General features: G+C 49.3%; 5 protein-coding genes across 5 annotated transcripts; 2 read left to right on the top strand and 3 right to left on the bottom strand.

The window, feature by feature from the left end:
* Positions 1–2841: 2841 nt before the first annotated feature.
* F5B22DRAFT_639327 (uncharacterized protein) lies at positions 2842–4454 on the bottom strand (the record flags this gene model as incomplete). The annotated part of the gene is made up of 2 exons (XM_047977703.1): positions 2842–3960; positions 4272–4454. The coding sequence occupies 2 exons, from the start codon at positions 4452–4454 to the stop codon at positions 2842–2844; spliced, it is 1302 nt and encodes a 433-aa protein (XP_047826562.1).
* A 5602-nt stretch (positions 4455–10056) lies between these two features.
* Positions 10057–12042, bottom strand: F5B22DRAFT_455957 (cyclophilin-like protein). Its single transcript, XM_047972011.1, has 2 exons — positions 11734–12042; positions 10057–11607 (listed from the first exon to the last, which is right to left on the bottom strand). Exons 1-2 carry the CDS (start codon positions 11811–11813, stop codon positions 10242–10244), a joined length of 1446 nt encoding a protein of 481 aa, XP_047826561.1. The 5' UTR covers positions 11814–12042; the 3' UTR covers positions 10057–10241.
* Positions 12043–13060: 1018 nt separating this feature from the next.
* F5B22DRAFT_455934 (uncharacterized protein) lies at positions 13061–14085 on the bottom strand. Its single transcript, XM_047972010.1, has one exon. The coding sequence runs from the start codon at positions 13677–13679 to the stop codon at positions 13092–13094; it is 588 nt and encodes a 195-aa protein (XP_047826560.1). The 5' UTR covers positions 13680–14085; the 3' UTR covers positions 13061–13091.
* Positions 14086–16387: 2302 nt separating this feature from the next.
* F5B22DRAFT_624431 (uncharacterized protein) lies at positions 16388–18171 on the top strand. Its single transcript, XM_047976127.1, has 2 exons — positions 16388–17467; positions 17575–18171. Exons 1-2 carry the CDS (start codon positions 16863–16865, stop codon positions 17927–17929), a joined length of 960 nt encoding a protein of 319 aa, XP_047826559.1. The 5' UTR covers positions 16388–16862; the 3' UTR covers positions 17930–18171.
* A 437-nt stretch (positions 18172–18608) lies between these two features.
* On the top strand, positions 18609–19913 carry F5B22DRAFT_639324 (uncharacterized protein; the record flags this gene model as incomplete). The annotated part of the gene is made up of 1 exon (XM_047977702.1): positions 18609–19913. One exon carries the CDS (start codon positions 18609–18611, stop codon positions 19911–19913), a length of 1305 nt encoding a protein of 434 aa, XP_047826558.1.
* Between the last annotated feature and the right edge of the window lie 85 nt (positions 19914–19998).

Here is a 19998-nt window from a genome sequence, read left to right as displayed (position 1 = left end):
AAAGAAAGCCAGAAGCTAAGATGACTAATAGGAAAACAGTTAAGTTTTATGGACTGGAGAGAGCAGGTAATAGCGAGCTTAAAGCAAGGTACCTGACCTTTATGGAGCCAATTATTGGCCGTATCGATATTACAGAATGGGAAACCGGCCGAATTGAAGATTCTAATGGTGAAGAACTCGCCTGTTATGCGACATCGAAAAACCTCGGAGTGCATATTATCTTTCATGTAAACTTTACTGCTGATGAGGGACCAGGGGGTACACGATGGACACAAATGCGGCAGAGAGAAATGATTCTAGATAACTGCCATCACCACCTAGGAGATTTGAAGTCTCTACGCTTCCTTGCTTGGAGAGATATAGTCCACAAGCATACCCGCGACCGGATAAAGCTAATGTTCATCGCATATGATAAGAACCCCGATCAAGCGGAAAGAATTGTACTCTCCGGCAATCAAATGACCGATTTCATCCGATGTAACCCATTTACAATGGGAACGGTAAAGATGCTTCAAGAGCACGGAGAGGAGATGGGGATTGGAATTCGAAGAATCAACCTGATCTCGGAGGGCCTGAGGGAGGGTAGAAAGGCCGATGGAATTTATCCTCTACTGCATTTAATCATTGAGCTCTCTACTAGTTAGTTAAACATCGGTAGAGATCTTCCACCACTATGTTACGCTTATTAAACGTGTTAAAATCTGTACTATATTGCACCTCCATTGATTTATACATTTTGATCATATTACCTTAAGCTTAAACACGACCTATCAGTTCTTATAAATCTATCACTTATAGAATACATTATAAAGCCTTAAATGTTTAAGAAATAAACCTAATTTTATAAATAAAGTAACTATATGGTTATTATTAATCTTTAATTATATATCTTATATAGGTAAGGCTTATATTATTGTATATTTTAATACGATTTAAATGTGTTATATAAGGGGCCTTTCTTTATGTTGGTAACACTGCGTATTTAACGGTACACATGTTCAACGTCATGGCTATATTATGCTAAGACATTGTAGATTTGCCTTCACATAACCGCGATCTACATTAAACAACCTAACCTACCTCGCACCAGCGGCACAGATCAGATACCTGAGAGATGTGAAGGTGAAAGTGCGTAGTTATGAGCATGTAGAGATATAGGTCGTATTACCTATTATCAGCACCAAGCTAAAGTTGAAGGTAGATAGATGTATAGGTAAATAACAATCATGGAAATTGGCACACTTTGTCATTGTATAATCATAAATCCAACCTATGCCATTATCGCATACATGATATGATGTAGGGTGACCTGCAGCAACTTCTTTAAAATTCAAAAAACCCTTAAAACAAAAGCAAACACCAACGCTTAAGCAAACCCGACCATTCTAATTTGCCCTTCCACCAGATACATCGCGTAATAATAGCTGACTAGTCAATATCAAATTGCCACCTGTCTGCTACTAACCGTCATGCGGAGTCAACAGAAATCAAAGGGAGGAGAGGTACGTAGTTAGTGGACATTTTTAATGTGTAGATGCCTAAATGTAGGTATGAAGTTATAAGATTAAAGGCAAATTACTGACTTGTGTGGACCAAGAATGATGGCAATCAAAAGAATAACAATAACAACAAGAACCATTGCAAGAACAGCACCTATGGCAAGCGCAAGAAAAAGGATAAAACACCAGACCAAGGTAGTCTGGATGGGCAAGAGAGACACGTACATACAACAATAACATACATACACACATACAACGCAGCACAAGACAGAAGTAAAAGGAAAACAGAGGTAGACGTAAGCAGCGACGGTAGAAAATGACGCAAGTCGGAAGCAAGCACCGACAAACAGAATGAAAGGTAGGGCGTCCGTTCTTTTATCTTTTCACTGAAATGATGTCTCTTGTTGAGTGAATTGATGGGCAGGCTGTACCGAGATTACTCTATGCTGTAATTCGTCCGTTAGACTTGCTTTGATTCAGTCCACCGTGTAATAGAACTCAGTGAGGATGCCGAAGTTGAGATTAAAAGGCAGCCATCTAAGTGAAGATCAATGTTTAGTGCCGACGATGATTTGGGGTTTCTGTGCGTTCTTGTGTGTTTGTTTCAGTGGATTTTGCTTTTCGGTTCAAAAACAAGCCAACGATCAGATTCGACAACAAATTAGCAGACAATAACATGACGAAATAAGTGACAAGAGGAAATTTAAGCAGAGAGCAAGGGCAATAAGTGATCACCTGGGAAACTTGGACAATTCGTGATTGGTAGAAGAAGGGTCACTTTGCTCCGGGACCAGGGGAGAGGATGTGGTGCTCGAGGCAGTGGTGCTCAAGAAGGCTGTCTCCTTCTATTAACCCATGATTTCCCACGGTGTGCAGCCAAGTGACCAAACATGGTAACGGCAGTTTGTCAGATGAAGTGCTTGTCTAGACTCACGGGTCTCGGTCCCTGAAGATGAATAATAGTAGAAGGCATATATCGAAATGCTCGCGGAGGAACAAACAAGCGATGGCAACAAACAAACCAGCACATTAGATAAGAGGCCGCACCCATATCCTTTGCGCCCCAGGCAAACGACAGACAATGATGCTATGTCGGGATTTTTACTTCTAACCAGATGACCACAGACACGCCTTCCAGGAAAGTGGAATCGCGACGTGCATACATCCAGTGAGTGGCAGCATCACCATCAGGTACTCAGTGCTGATTTTTCCGATGGGGGTACTTATACGTGACACCACATGCTGCCATTGATTATCCCCATAATGACGCTGACGGGGAGGTTCCGTTCAACCGGGGCACACAACTCGGAGATAAAAACTCATGCGTCTGTCAGCAGCATATTTAACCCCCGCGAAGAGTCCCCACCGACCGTCGCTGACTGTCCGACGACCGATGCGATCCGTTATTTCCACTACTCCCGCCACGAGCACCTGAGGCCGGGACACTTGGCGGCGAAGTGTCAACGGTAGCTCTAGAGCTTGTGGTGCTCGGCACGATGTAAGGGTGCGGCGTGGGATGAGCAGAGTGTGACTCGGGGACATATACATGGCCATTGGCCAGGAGAGATCCAGCGCCACTCACACTCACATCTCTGCTAGAGTGGTGAGAGGTACCGGTATCCCGCTGCGAGCTGCTGCTGCCGCTCATCTTATTACTATTATTGCTGTCGCCGTATATGTACCCGAGTCCAGCCGTGTCCTCGGCGGATCGGTCAGAATATAATTGGTCCGCTGTCGCCGCTGTAGACGGATAAGGGTTGACTTCGGCATGGCTAGAAGGGCGATGATGAGTGATGGGCGAAGCTAGTGTGCCGTTGGCGGGATTATAGGGGGACTCGAAGGCTGCGGGCTGGAGGTTGCTGTATGCTATATCAGGGGCGGCTGATGATGTCTTGGTATTTGCGTACTGCGCTGGAAGGCTGTCACTTCGGTAGCTCGAGGAGCTGGTCAACGTCCTGTTGATGTTGGAATGGATTCTGTCGGAAGCACTAGGCAGGGATGCTGCTATACTCGACAGTGAGAAGCCCTGACTGTCGCTACTGACAGTAGGGCGATGGGCTAGGTTGGCATATGGATAGGGTGCAGCCTCGGGATCGGCATACACCGGTCTTCGAGCGCTGTACTGACTATATCCTGGCACAACAGAGGTTGGCTCTGGGCTCATGAGCGGATAGGAGGAATAGTAACTATATTCCACATTGCCTGTGCTGTCGTCGGCATAGGTGCTGCTCCACCCAGGCATGGTCGAAGTGGAATAATAATTCCTAGTGCTGCCAGTACCGCTATAAGGGTATGGGCTCTGACGATACGGAGTCAACCCATCGCCTGCCGCTACGTCGTGGGCATATTGCGGTAAGGATGTTAGCGGCGACACCGCTCCAGCACCGTGATGAGCTAACCGTGCTGCTTCGAGATTGTAGGTATAATCACTGTCTTTCAAGTGCCTTTCGGTGGAGGACACCTAGATGCCATACCAGGTAAGTCAGAACTGGCTTCTCCTTGAGAATCTCTAAGTTGAGGGGGGGGGGGGGGGGGGGTTGGAGAGCGGAGAAAAGGTAGGGATTTCGTACCCGTAGAAATAGACACGGCTCATAACCCGCATTCTTGCAATTGGAGCATGGTCCTCCGTTTCCGGGATCACCACTACATCGGATCTTCCGCTTGCGACATCTCCCACACTTCAAGTTATCGCCAAGTCAGTTTCGTTGTCAAATGAGCGTATAGAGACTCGGGATAGGGTAACAATGAGAGGGGGCAAGTGTCCTTTCTTACCGCCACAGCGATCCGCTTCCGGGGCTGGTCTGACTCTTCTCGATCAGTCATCATCACGGGGCGGTTGTCGTGAGAGGAGAAGTGGTGGCGACGGTCAGAGTATGTGAACGAGTAAGGCGGACAAGGACGGCTATATCGTCTGCTTCCTGCTTCACTGGGAGCACAACAAGTCGGAGTCACCATCTTTTCTAGAAGGAAGGGTGCCCGTAGGAAGGTCTTGACCAACAAGAACAAACAAAGGAGTAAAGATAGATGTATTCCTTGAGATGTCGAGAAAAAGGGCGCTTCAGGATTGTTGGCCCGTTTTTTTGACGGGAGGTTACGTCGAACCGGTTTGACTGCAACAACGAGAACAAGCAATGAATGGATCGACACGGGAACAGATCTGAGATGAAATTAATGATAAAAATAGAGAAAAATAAATATCAAAATAATGATAAAATAGAGACCAGGATAAAAACAGTATACAGAGTATACAATGGGTTCTTCCGCGGTGGGCAGGTGAACTGGGGGCGAGTTAAAGAACCCCCGAGAGGTTCCAACAACAATTGGCGTTTCCTCAGCCTTGGAAGAACGACTCAGCTGAGCGACCACCACCCCCCGACCTTTTGACTAGGTCACTGTCGCTGTTCAACTCGAATGTTTCAAGGAGTGGATCAAATGTCAGTTCCCTATGGCAAGAGGGAAAAAGGAGGAACAGAACGTTTCGCTTGAGAAACCAATTTGAGAGAAAACAACGGGATGCTGCAAGTCTCTTTCTTGTTCGACCCCGTACGACGCTTCGAGACACACACCTTGAACCTATACACAGCTGGTTCGTAGTAGATGATGGACACGCAATCCGAGGTATTACCAAAGCATCGACAACGGCTACCTATCTGTTTGCTGCTGTCACTCTTTCTTCTTTCGTTCTCGATCTGTATCTCTGGCTGTATGCTTCTGCCGTCTGTCTGTCTGTCTGTCTGTCTGTTGTTGCATGTACGGTATGTATGTATGTAGATACGTCAGTCTATCCACCTCTCTCGATTTCTAACCCTCTTTCCCCTCCCCCCGTAGAGACCATGGAGTGGCAGGTGTCACATTAAAAAGGTGCCTTTGAATAACAGCCTGACATGGTCAGGTATTCCTGCCCACCCCACGGCTACCTGCATGTCTTTGCATGAGGACAGGCTCGTACCCATGTGCTCATCGACTTATCTCCCTATGGCGACTTGCTACGGCAGTAGCGTAAGGCTGTACACTCCCCCCAGCATCTGCCATTACGGCCCAACAGGTAGGCCAGTCGCTCCGCTGCTCATTCACTGGGTCTGGGGCCGTGCTACTTTCTCATTCACTAGGAATTTTACTCTGATGGGGGTCCACCACAGTGCTCGATGCTGACAGATACACCCCCCTCCATGTCTCAGAAAACGAGCCTATCACTCTTGTGAAAATGGCTGGATCAAACATGTTTGGCACGTGTAATGATATTACGACGACGAACGAAGCGAGATACACTTTCACATACACACATAGACACGCACAGAGGGAGACGGAATGCTACGCCGTTGCAACGATCTCCTCGTTCCGTCTATGGCCCTAACTAGAAAAAGGGGTGGTACAGTTGTTAGTGTCCCGCTGCGGAACCTCAAAGCACTTTGGTGATACAGGCGCTACGTCCAGTCTCAACTGCGTGTTCTATGGGGTAAAAGCAGAAAAAACAAAACAAAGCAAAGAAAAATCAAGTCTTCCTCGAGAATTGTCCTTCCTCTTTTCCCATCAAACAACGGCATCGGCATCACGTAGTGTGCGGCTAGTTGGAGGTGTCAGGCGGCTGCACAAGATGCAGCCTAGAGAAAGCAAAGGAAAACAAACTTTAACAAGAATGCTGAGAGAGAGAAAGAGATCGCCAGCGCTTAGTCCTACTCAAGATTACAAACGCTGCCGTGAGACACGCTGCGGTGGGTGCAGGAACTGCCAGGCAGTACTACGTAGAACCACTACGAGAGAGAGAGAGAGAGAGAGATGACCCTTCCACGAGCTAGACAGTACAGTACTTTGATACGAGTTGCCGGTTGAGGCGTCAGTGCGTAGATTGTTTTGGAGAAAAGAATGTCTATCTTTAGCCCACCCAGTAGAGAAGAAGCATGTATGTGATGTTCTAGAACGACATATCCTACCGTTACCCGACAGTTGTTTCGCGGGATGGGAGAGGGGAGAGCCGAGGGTTTGGTCAGCGGCTAACTAGACTAGAATAGAATACATATTTTATGAAGGAACATATGTATGTATGTTTGTGGAGCCTCCATCGCAGTGTAGTGATGATATGGGAAGCAAAGCAAGAGATGAAGCAGATAAAGACTTATTCCGTCAAGAGCTAGATCAAGCGGCATCATGACATATGTAGTTTGTCCATACCTACTTCCAGCGTGCGTCAGCCACAAAAGAGAAAATTATTCTATCTATCCGCTATGCAGAAAATACCCCCCCGTCAATTGAACTATGGCGGATTATTCTGTAATCTAAGCATGTTACACGGTGAGCTGGGATTATTATCGTTGATTCACAGTGTCTTGGAGTTTCCATGAACCCCAATATAGAAACTGAATCATCTCCTACCCTGCCTAGGGGGGACTACTAGCTGACTTCCGGGATATGTGTCGGGGGAAAGATGGTTCTATCGCGATGTACTGAGACATCGGAGAGTTATGAGGCGTAGCCGCACAAGAGGATACATGTAAGTATACCTTGAGGGGAATGGGGTACCGGCATTTTTTTGTACTTACTATTCACGCCTGTATCCTTGGCAAGGGTCTAGTACAGTCGTTAAGGTATGTGTTTGATGACAAACACGGCTTGTGGATAATCCTGCTGCTGGTGCTGCTGCTGATACGACTTCTTCATGCTGGTTTGACGACGCCTAGATCTCGACCTTGGTCGCCATTCGCCAGGCGCGAAAGCCAGTAGAGATGGTGGCGCAATGCCATCATCGCAAATCACCACAGGGCATCATTATCCGGAGTTGTGTATCTCACTGATAGACACACAGAAAACGGATAGGCCACGCCTCCCTCCTCGCCTGCCATTACTAAGATGGTATGCAGGCCATACGCGGCAGATCATTCTGGGGGATGTTCTACAAGGGGTGGAGAAAGCCGACCAGGAGGACAGGTTAGATAGATATAAGACAAACCGGGCGTGATACATTCACCACAAATTCGTATCTCATGCAGGAGAAAAGAAGGGGGCTGCGCTTGCGTGCCCACACAGGGTCCGCCATGCGGTACCAAGTACCGGGCTCTGGAGGGAAGAAGAGCCGGAAAGTGCATCACTCGAACCCTGGCGTGGCTGAAGCGAGTCTCACAGTCGTGTGGTTAACGGATAGACGAAGATAGACAGACATGGCGAGCAGATGGATGTACCATAGCGCCCCATTACCTGGTCCCCTAGTTCCCAAGTTCCTACCGTAGGTGGGCATTGTAGTTCCGTCTACTCCGCCTCGTGAGCTGACGCAAAACATTTCGAATCAAGGCGCTACAGCTAACAAGCTAACAAGATGGAGGACCCAATCGTCTGCGCATGTCGTTGGCTGGGCACGAACGGACGGGACCGATAAGCGAGCTGCATATCCGAGCAGCACGCCATACCGGTTAACACTAGCCCGACAACGTCGGTAGATTAGTGATTATTCGGGGGAGATCAGACCAAGCAGACAGACGGACAGACAGACGGTACTATTCCCCGAGCATGTCTCCATGCGCTCTGGATGGCCAGTGCCCTGGAACTTGATTGATGGGTCCCAATGAGGGGAGAGAACGCAGCGGCAAGTACCAAGTAGGCCCGGGGAAAGGGGGCCACGGCTACCGGTCGCCAGTAAGTACCTACATACATTCTCTGGTGACTGATTCATTGATTGATTGATTGCTTGCCTGCTTGAAGGGTGGCAACCACATCACATACATACATACGGCAGCACAGGAAGTAGGTAGGTAGGTAGGAGCAAACGGAAATTTTTTTGTAATGTTCAGGAGTACACGAACGGGTTCTTGCAGACCCCGCTGTCACCCTTCCAACGGAGGCTGCAGTTATCCGGCCACTGGCACAACCAATTGGCCTGTAGATCATGTCCTTCCATTTTGAATATACGTTGAGTGATCGATCCATCCATCGATGGGGGGCGGGAAGCGGTGGGGGAGGGAGGTTGACGGGAAACAAAAAGTAGCCGCCGTACTCGATGTCCAACTGTGTCATCGTTTCGCATTCACTTAACTGAAGAGAGGTCCGGTGCCAGTGGCGTACGCAGCAGCAATACCTAGCAAGAGAATTGGGGCGGCGGGCGGCCGGATGTGATATTGGCTTGACTCAGAAAAACATAACGTCACAATGTATGTTTGCTGGCAGCGAGCGTGGGCCCCGGCCTGGCCGCTCTGAGGGACCTGCCTCTCTAGAATGTGCCACATATCACGGTGGCGGACGTCACTCCTCATGGGTCACACTCGCGTATAATTTCACGAGGTAGAAGAAGGGTACCCTTTGGCGTTTCACAGACTAGCACATCGAGCTAGAGGGGGACTGAAAGTGGCGACCGTCCTTTTCCCGATAGGGACGGCAGCGGGAAAGGGTTCGCCTATCCAGCCGTCCTTGACCGTGCGTACACCTCATTCCGGGGTCCTCAACGTACGAAGTAAGCGGGAGTATTGTTACCATGTACCTAGGCCACGATATTCAGGCATAACGGTAGCTGAAGTAGAGCTGCGACAAGGTGTCTCTTGCGAGTCGAACTTGCAAGGTTCGCAAACGGCCGAGTCAGGAACGGCATACAGGTGCAGATGATCAAGTAGATGAACGATGAGCTCATGTCTCGCGTGTCTGGCGCCGTTTCGACCAGTCGTGGTATTCATCTGAACCCTAGTCGAGATGCAGCTCCATATTTATAAACATTTTAGATTAGGCGAATCAGCATTCCGCAATGCCATATCGCATTCAGCTGCCGTCAATTCAGCAGTCGTCCTCTCTCAAGTACAGTATCAATGCATCTGATGTGTGCACCCTACATGAATCTGTTCATCCAGGCTTCTTCAAGCAGCCAAGCCGGCATCTGCAAGGTCCCTCCTTTCCTGTAGACAATGGCACAGCCCTCAGGAGACGCTACCTACTATACCTCAGCCAAGGACTCAGGCACTACAAACGTCTATTTCTGGTAGCTTATTGTTCACTCGGCGCGAATAGGACGAAGCTGCTTTAGCCTAGATTGCATGTGGCGGAACTCACCGGTCACCCGCGGTCGGCATTTCCAAGCTACACCTGGTCCGGGATCTGTAATGTTAGCTTAGTACTTCCCCCTATTTCTTCCTGGCCCTACTCAAATGTACAGTTGGTATCGGCAACCTTCTTCTAGTGGAGCTGTGAAGCATCTTCGTGGTAGGCACATCGGAAGCTTCTAACAATGACACTGATCATCAAAGAGTTGTTGACACAACCAGGAACATATAGAAACGAGGACGGATGAAAGGTAGCGTAGTAGTGTCCATTTTTTCCACCATAAATTCGCTAGACTTCGATGAATATCACACGGACATGCGACGGCTCGGCTCTTCGAAATAACCCGCGGGTCATCAGTGGCTCAGCTCTAGGGGTAGCAGTTTATATACGAGCCGTCAAGCTGACAATAAAGCAAACTGAGCTGAACATACCAGATGTAGAATGCTTGTCCTTGTCTCTGCCTCGTGGATTGATGGCACGTCTGACAAACAAAAGGTGTACGGCACTTATCCACGATGTAGAGATATGCCATCCCGTGTATACCGCTGTAACCTCGTTGATGTGTGTAGTAGCAGCGCGCAAACTTGACCACATTATGCGATCTAAAGTTCCGGGCCCGTGACACTGAGACAGTTCTTGTAAAACATCAAGAATAATTAAGTAGACGAGTGTGGACGTTATTTATGCCAGAACAGGGGCTGCGTTTGACGGTTTCATGAAACCCTTTGACTATCTCCTTCGATCACGGTAATCATTCCGGTCTCTATCACGATGTCGGTGGTAATCTTGACGATGCGAGGTATCTCGCCGAGAATCACGGTCTTGCCGTCCGTTATAGCCGTTTCCACCGCTAGATCGGTCTTTCCGAGGGCTCCGGCTGCGACTTCGCCTCCTTGGGTCCGGGCGACGTTCCCTTTCGCGATCATTCCTTGGCTCGCGCTCGGCACGGCGACCCGAGTCTTCCGGCGGCCCAGCATGGCGGCGCTCATCATGGCGTTGTCGTTGATGTCTCCCACGCATCTCCTCCTCGCCATAGACCATGCTGTAATGGTCTTCGTTCTCACCTGTCTCTTCGTTCCTGTATTTGCGCCATTTCTCTAGATCTTGCACGCCACCCCAACCACCGCGGCCAGCCCTTCCTTTCCTTTTGGCATTTTCGCCACCTCTCCAGACGTCGGCCAGCTTGCTTACACTTTGGCTGAAATCTACATGTATCCTTCGGTCGTCGATAAGAACTCCTTGCATCTTGAAATAAGCAGCTTCACAGGCACTCTTGTCCTCAAATTCGATGAAGGCGTATTGAAGACTGTCTCCAGTCTTCTTGTCACGAATCACTTCACACGATAAAATCTTGCCGAACCGGCTGAAGATGAGCTCGAGATCGGCGTCGGCAGTGACAGGATTGAGTTTACAAACAAACAAGATATTCTCGGGAGGCTTGACCTCGGCAAAGGGTAGGTCGCCCATCATCTCTAGGGTTAGGGCCTGGGCACGAGCCTCCCTCTCGCGACGAAGCTTCTCGGCAGCATCTTGGTCCACTTCTTGGTCCAGGTTGGCTGCATCGTCATCGGCGATCCGCACGGTAGCAAGCTGGGCCTTGGAAGGCTGGGGCGATTGGCTTGGCTCACGCAAGCCACTGGGGTCGGGGTAAGGATCGTCGAGAACTATGGTATGTTTGATGCGGATGTCCACCAGCGGACAACCGTCTTTATCGGTGATGGCCGTGTTGATGGCTTCGAGGGCATCAAAACCTTCAACCACCTTGCCAAAAATGGCAGCTTTGCCATCGAGGTAGTCGGTATTATCGCCCAGAGTCACGAGAAACTGGCTCGCAGCCAGGCGGACATCTGGGTCGGAAGGATGCGGTGCCGTGGCCATGGACACGGTGCCACGTTCGAGATGCTTGAGCTTGGGGTGGAAGGTGGCGGGGAAGTTTTTCTTGGAAGGGCCATCTAAAAGACCCCAGACAGATGAGCCGCCATCCGAGTCGGCTGAGTTGGGGCCAAGAGGATCACCGGTCTGAAATGAGAAGTCCTGCTGGATCGAGTGAACGGGCGAAAAGTTGTAATACTTGAGTTTGCAGAGTTTAAGGAAGCTATATTGCACTGGGATCAGCAGAGGGAGCTTGGAAATAGAAGAATCTTCCCCGTGATCATGAATAGATGATGAATAGATGATGAATAGACTATGAATAGAGTATAAATGGTACGCGGCGACTTACTTTAGGCATTCTTTGGGTGCATAGTCGACGAGTAGGTCGATGACGATATCGCCGGCGCTGGTCTCGAGCAGGACCGACATGGTGCTCGTGGCGCAAGACTTGGCCGGCCGCGTTTCTTGCGCGCGGTCTTGATGGAGGGCCTAGGTGGATGACTCTGGCTGGGGGATCAGGGAGAAGATCTAGAGGGCGTCAGGGAATCGACTTGGACAGGGTGTGTGTCCGAGTGTGATGTGTTGTCGCGGGCGATGGGAAGGCGTCGTTCATCTATCTGATCGGTTGGTAGGTAGTCGAAGGATTGGAAGCTATCAAGAGATTTAGGTAGGCTCGGGTACCTAGGTAGCTGGAGATATACTTGGCCCCACGCTGCTAGTCGTGGAGAATGGGCTCCAGTGTGTTAGGTACATGGCTAGGCCAGCTTCAGTGTACTTACCCTACCTACCAAGTCTACCTAGGTCAGCTGCATGTACCTCCAACACCTATATCAATACTGCTCGGTGTCTCTATCCCTATAAAGATATATTCTATCTACAAGTATGAGTGTCTTTAAGACCATCGTCGTTCATCGTTCGTTGTCTCATGAGGGCATCTCAGTTTATGCATCTCATCTCGCGCATTGCTCTTCGCCTACACGTAATCCCGAATCGTCACTCCCGGCCATCCATCATTCTCAAGATTCTACACCACATATCACATACTCGGAAAATCAAAAATTTGAACAAAATAGGTAAGGGATGTATTAAAGGCCTTGATCCAAATTCCGCACTCAAAGGCGGCAGGCAGCGGTAAGAAATATGTAGATGCCAAGCGCCATCACAAATCACAAAATAGATACACGTATGTCCTGTGTACCATAGAATATAAGCCCTTCTAATTCCAATTCCGCCAATTTTTCTCCCGATGGGCAATTTATCAGCTTGCCACCATATAGTAAGGTAAGGTACCTAGTTCCCTCCATGATCCCACGAACGCCGCGCCACCCTAGGTATTTTGTGCCTTTTTCTCCGCCCTGGATTGAAATTTGATAAAAACAAAAGATGCAAAACCGCCACGGGCTAGACAGTATCCGAATATTCCGAAACCAAAAGAACCCAGAAAGAATAGGTGTTGGTTCCAATGCAATGATTAATACCAGCCAACATGGCTTTAGATAGCTACTCCGAGCAGTACCTTTTTTCCCCCCTTCACTTTTCGCGCGTCTCTCCTCTCGTCTCTTTTCACCCCAGTCGCCCGACCGGGAGGGTACTCGCTTCATCGCCATTCGCCGTTGCCGTGCCGGGGATCGGAACAGTTGACTGAACTGATGTGATGAACCAATCTTCCGGCCCGCATAGAATTAACTTTCCATGTCGTTTACCTAGTTAGTCTGCAGTCGCCGAGCTCCTCCTCCTCCTCCCGCGTCGGAGCTCCTTTTCCGTCTCGAGTAGCCGTGTCTGCACCCACGTGCGCATGGCCTTATCCCGGCGGACAGCCTCGCAATTCAGGAGTTCCGTGAGCGCCCTCTTCATGCCCTCGTTGACGTCGAATAGCTTCGCGTCGGCGGCAGCTACCTCGTCCCAATCAAAATCAGTGCACAGGGCTTGGCGTTGTTGTTGATGTTGCTGTTGATGTTGCTGTTGATGATGTACACGGTTGCGGGTACGTGACGTCATTCGCTGGTCTGACGGGGGAGATGGGGAGAGGCTATCCCTACCGAAGAGGGAGGGCGTTGGAGACACCGAGGGCGACGTTACAGCTGTGGAGGAAGAAGCTAGTGAAGGTGTCTTTTTCGTGCATGTTGTCGATGATTGGGATGATGATAAGGAAAGTGACGGGGATAGCTGATGGAGGCGTTGGCAGAGTTCTTCGTGTTGGTCCTGTAATAGGAGATATTCTCGCACTGCGAAGTCGAGGTTGTGCACCACCGCTGCTGCTGTCGGTACAGCACTATTCTCGAGGTGACGGTTCATTGTTTCTGTGACGGGGCTGATACAGGCCCAGTGGGATGGTATTGAGTTGGGTTGAGTCGAGTCAAATTGCACACGACCAAGTTCCCGTGTCGATTGAAGCTTCTTCTTCTTCTTCTTTTTACAATGTAGGTATACGACAAGCTATGGGAGGTGCATTGAATCAATCGGAAGAAATTGGTGGTTCAAGGTCATTCATTGCATTACTGATTTGGCGGTGTGTACTGTGAGTGCTCGATTGCTTGCTTTGATATACTTGCTTGGTACGCTTGGTATGCTTGATAGGCGCTATGTGTGTGTGTGTGTGTTTCTGCTGCAGGTTGATCCGTAGTAGGATGCGAGGCACTGGTGACGACGCTTCACTGGGCAGAGACTGGGGGAATCGTCCTGAATGGTCCACCTAAGTACTGAGTCGGCAGGGCTGTCCCGGAGCTTTCCACCGTTAAGGGGAAGCAGAAAAGACGGAATTGAGTAATATGGGATGAATATGAGTTCATCAAACTAGCCCGAGATTCCTCCAGGGGTGGAGATGATTTGACTTGACGCTGAGTGGGTACTGTCTGTCTGTCTCCTCCTCTGGGCCTGTCGTTGTTGGACTGCCGTTTCGAGAGCCTGATATGAACCTGAGCTTCGTAGAAATGTCGATCCGGCGATCGTAATGGCGAGATTACTTTATCCTGGAAATCTGATCTGAAACACGATTACCGTAACTCTAGGCGAGCTCTAGGTAATACAGGTAAGTATGTAGGTAATATGTAGCTATGTGTCAAATATAGGTTATATAAGAATCGTCATAGAGTACAGCAGGTACCTACTTATATGTACTCTAGATAGGTATTAAGAAAGTGGTGAGATACCAAACGTGTGATAAAGATGAAGAACAACAAGAAGAAGCCAAGTTCCTCCCCCCGGGCCATGTTTATTATATCCTGATGTACCCGGCACTCTCCATCTTGCTCGCGGCCTACGCCATCCCCCATCCATCCAGACGTCTAGATGGTTATCTACCTACTGCTTTGCATACTTAGTACGCTGCTTATGGTACCTAGTCGCTAGCACTAATGGCATCTAGACACGGCATCACCTCCGCGGCTGTCCATCTCGCCTACCGATAGGAAAGTAGGTAGTGCTGAACTCAAAAAGACTGGGCAGACACTGGGCTTCGTACGCCATTTGCTGCGTCGGGGCTATAGATAGATAACAGCTGCCATAGCTAGACTGCCCTCGACCGCGTGCAGCTACTCTAGCATCTCAACGTTAACGCCGGCTGAGCTTGGGCTGATGGGTCACCCCTGAACAATATTGGGATGCTGCTAACCGGGCTGGGGTTTCTGCGTCTGGTCTGGCCATAGAGCTGTGAGCGATAGCTAACGCCACACTCCGCCGAGGCGGGGGGGCAAAATGGTCGTGGTCGTGGTCGTGGTTGTGGTGGTGTGGAACAGGCCGCGCGCCGCCGCCGTTTAATTTTCATCACGAGAATTGCTCCTCTCATGATCGTCTGTACCTACTTACATATTCTACTAGTACGCGACACTAAAAGCGGCCTACCTGCTACCTGCTACCTGCTGTTTCCCGGGAAGACCTCACAGTAATGATCGGTGCCAACCCATAGTGTGTGTAGGTAGTATCTATACACATAACGTATGCAACGCATGAGGATCATTGATCCTGACCTTCATACTTAGAGAATCTAACGGTCACCGAGCATTATGTGTTTGTTGTACACGTACGATGATAGAGGCCGAGGCACTGAGATAGGCAATACGCAGCCGAGGGCAGCGTACAACAAATGATCTCCTTTCTACTAATTATGTAGACACTCTCTAGACACAAAAGCTCGTCGTCCTTACGCTAAAGTGACGTAAGATTTATCCCGATGGATGTGGGGATTGTTGATTCAGATCAGATCGAATAAGACACCTCATACAGTCGGTCATATTGTAGTAGATTAGATAGCCAATGCGGGTAATGAATCGGCGCACAGTTGATGCCTACCTATGTAGGTATCTAAGACTCCATGTACATACACATGCGTCTCCGGTGTTCACCGACGACAAACAGCCCACGGTACCGAGATTTGGCGAGTTAAATAAATTGTTTGGCAGCGGTCAGCGAGGTACCGGTATCTTTGACCAGCCGATTAACCCACCTTCTACTATCTACCGATCTCAAGCCGTTGCTATCCGTGTTCAAAGTGATTTTCTATCACTTTGGCTTCCATTTCAACTCCGCATACCTGCCAAGGCACTATTTTAATCCCTGCAGCCAATTAGAGCAGCTAAATTAATAGTTACTTCCATTCTCATACTAATGTTGCCTGTGCTAGATGTAACTACAACTATCATCGTTACAAAATGCTACATTATACTCTTATAGCTAAATACATCTACCTTTGGTTTCGTTAGGTCTCACGGCATTATTCCCCTTAAAATCTAAAAAAAATAAAATAACCTACAAATAGCGTTAAATTAGGGCTTTTTAAAGATGTAACTATTTTAATTCAAGCTACCTTAATAGTTAATTAAACAACTAATTGTAACTAAAGTATATGGAAATGGTACTAGGTAGCAATAATGTCACCTTAAAAAACATGGGTGGTATGGGTCAGGGGCCAATATAACTGGGTCTTAGAGGTATGCGGAGTTGAAATGGAAGCCAAAGTGATACATTCACTGGACTAGGCGGAATTCAGCTACGGCAAGTACCGTTGTGACAATGACATGTTAGTACCAAATAAATATCACGCGCCTAAATATGTATTGGTAGAGCATCTCTTCTTGATGCCGAACTACGGCTTCCCATGTGGGACGCCCGTTTGAAAGTGTCAAATACTGCTTCGCTGTTTCAACCGGCTACGTGACACTAGCCTAGATAACACCTAGCGAGAAAAGGGAGCAAAGGGCGCGCCTTTGGACACGCAAGATAATACATGCTGGTATGCTGCTGGCTTCGATGCTGGCCAACTTTGACGTCGATGGAGATGCTGTGCTTCAACCCGCAGTGTAACACCAAGTATGGGTGCATTTACTTAAGATGGCGCAATTACCTCAGCTCATGTTCCCCTCAATTTGTTTTGCTTCGTTCTACTGACGTAGCATCTTAATAATCTACAGCTACTTACTACACTCGGCATATAATTAATTGTCAGGCTTCGGCAAGTCATCACGGGACAGAATCAGAATCGCCATGGCTTCCTTGCCGTTTTCCATACTCATCTTCGGCGGCACGGGTGCCATCGGCAAGCACATCACCAGCGCCATCCTGTCGGCAAAAGCTTCCTCTGGACACAGCATATCCATCTTCACATCGGAGAGCACCGCTTCCAACCCCGACAAGCAGCCACTGTTATCTACATGGAAGTCGCAGGGTTTGCGCATCATCACGGGGGACATCAGCGATGCCGACGATGTGACGCGCGCATATGAGGGTGTAGACGTGGTGGTGTCTTGTCTTGGGCGCAACTCGTTACTCGCCCAGACCGACCTCATCAAGCTCGCGGAGAACAGCGCGACTGTGCAGTGGTTTTTCCCCAGCGAGTACGGCACGGATATCGAGTACGACGCCTCCAGCAAGGACGAGAAGCCTCACCAGAACAAGCTCAAGGTGCGCGAGTTCATCCGGAATGAGATACACAGGGTGCAGTGCACGTATCTGGTGACGGGTCCTTATATCGACATGTATCTAAGCCTCGTGCCAGGCGTCGAGGCCATCGGTGGGTACGACGTGGGATCCAGGAAAGCCGTCGTTGTGAACAGTGGCGACGACGCTGTCGGATTCACAAGCATGCCCGAGTTCGTATCCCATTTTCTTTCGTACCTCTTACTTTTTATTTATCTACTGAAGAGACTACCTACCGTATCGCGTGCTCAGTGTAGCCAGACTAACTCGGGGACTACAGCGTCGGAAAACTAGTGGTAGCAGCACTGCGCAACCCATCCGAGGCAAAAGGCAAGGCTCTGAAGGTGCAGTCATTCGTGACGACGCCCATGGAGATCGTGCGGGAATTCGAGAAACAGACAGGCGTGGAGTGGACTACAAGCTACACGCCAATTCAGGAAGTACGCGATCTGGAGAAGCAGCTGTGGGAGAAGAGCAGCCCGTTAGCGGCGTTGGCGACACTGAGGCGCATTTGGGCCGAGGGACGCACTCTGTACGAGCAGACTGACAATAAGAAGCTAGGACTTGGGCCTGGGGATATGGAGACACTGAGCGACGTCGTTGGCAGGGCGGTCGGTGCAGCGTCGAAACTATAAGAAATAAGTTGAATATAAGTTGAATATCATATTGAATATCATATTGAAGTACGGATGATACTTGTGGCTGGCATCACCTCGAGAAGCTGAAGTTGGCTAATATGGTTACCTAGGTATACCTTGGCAGGTATACAGACAGCATACCTACCTATCTAGGTATCTATCAATTGACGAGTTTGAATTAACTACATGAAAGTGAGATATTAAGAATCATGCATCTCTGCCCCCTGACGGGAGTTGTGTATATATAGTGAAGGTAAATCATATATATATATATACATCCTTTTTTTTTCTTCCCCGCGATGCACTCGTCTGGTGGTTTAGAATTCTAGGTCATGGTCATCCCCTTCCACGGGGCTAAAATTGCAGTGCATCTACGCTGGGCTTGTCATGGTTGAGACGCCCTCTGGACGCCCCTAACCTATCCAGACTGCCCCACTAAATTTTCTTATCAGTAGATAGCTTCATTTTTACCTTTTTTTCTTCTACTCTTCCCAGTTGGCCCCCATCACCACTAGTAGCCAGTACCTACCTCATATTCAAGATTGAAATCCACACCATCGCCGTCGCATTCTCTCTAGATACCTCAGCACCCCAGCACCCCAGCACCCCAGCAGGCCGTGTTCCACCATTCTCTTCAGTTGTGGTGTGTGCCGAAATGGCAGAAGTAGCTGCTGCAATGGCGCCGGGACTAAACGGCACCGGCCACGAGCCTCGTCACAAATCCTCCAAAAAGCGACACTTAGATCCGAGCCATGCCGAAAAATCAGAGCGTAAACACAAGCGATCGAAAAGTCATACAGTTCCCGCTTCCACCCTACCCGCCGAGCCTGCAGAGACCGAATCCTCCCCGAAAAAGAAGCATAAAGCCCACAAGGCAAGCAAGCCGAAGCATTCCCACATAAAAGAGGAAGAACAGCAGCAACACGAGGCCGACGAACAAGGCGACCACGACGGCGAAAAGCGATCGAGAAAGAAGAAGTCATCCAAGGAAGACAAGGAAGACAAGGAGAAGAAAAAGTCGAAACAGAGTAGGCTCGACGACGAGGATAACAAGCATCATGATCATGACGAAGATGTCATTGCGCCTGCGCAAGAACACTTCGGTGTCGTGGTGCTCGAGTCATCACGTTCAAAGGCCATTCTAGGCGCTGGAAAGTCAATCGAACACCAATTCCCCTTTTATACCCAGACTGTTTCCCAGTATCTCCCGCTCCATCCCCTCGGCATCAGTGAGCCTGTACAGGGCTACATGAACCAACACCTCGAACCCCTCCTCAACCACTATGTTCCTGGCTTCGGCGGCGTTCTTCTTTCCTACCGCAACCCACGCATCGGCGCAGCGCCCGGAGACGGCTCGCTCACCCAAGATAGCGGCATGGAGGATGTAGCCATACTCGAATCCATCAACGAACACGCCGTCAGCTTTGGCTGGCTTACTGTCGAGATTGATATCTTTCGGCCTTCTCGAGGCGCTTGGTTAGAAGGTCTAGTCAATATCCAGAGTGGAGGTCACATTGGCGTCGTCTGCTGGGGCAAATTCAACGCATCGATTGAGTCCGAACGGCTACCACGGGACTGGCGGTGGGTTGATCAACATGCTAGGAAGGATAAGGAACAAGCCGAGCCTGAGGCGAAAGACGATGCTACGGGAGATCATACCGAGGTACATGCTACAGGATACTGGGTAAACAAAGACGGCGCTAGAATCACAGCTGACACGCCCATACGCTTTCGTATCAAGAACTACGAAGTTGGCAGTAGCGGTGACTATGGGTACTTGAGCATGGAGGGGACAATGCTGACAGAGGAAGAGGAGGCAAAGAAGTCTCAAAAGGAGAGGGAGATTCAGAAGCGTAAACTGAGCCGCGGGGTTGCGCCGCGCCGTGAGAGAAGGACAATGCTAGAATTGGGAATGACCAAATTTACCAACGATGACGGACGGGAACCCGATAGCCAGCCCCAGCCCCCCGAGACTTCATAGGCAGCAAGATACCCGATTGAAACAATCACATTGCAAAAGGTTGCAACATATAATAGAAGATCAAATGAGACAGCAAGCGGTTTCG

Source organism: Xylaria bambusicola (assembly GCF_022495145.1).
Source record: "Xylaria bambusicola strain CBS 139988 unplaced genomic scaffold F5B22scaffold_59, whole genome shotgun sequence".
Classification (NCBI taxonomy): domain Eukaryota; kingdom Fungi; phylum Ascomycota; class Sordariomycetes; order Xylariales; family Xylariaceae; genus Xylaria; species Xylaria bambusicola.
This window is presented reverse-complemented; position numbering and strand designations above follow the sequence as displayed.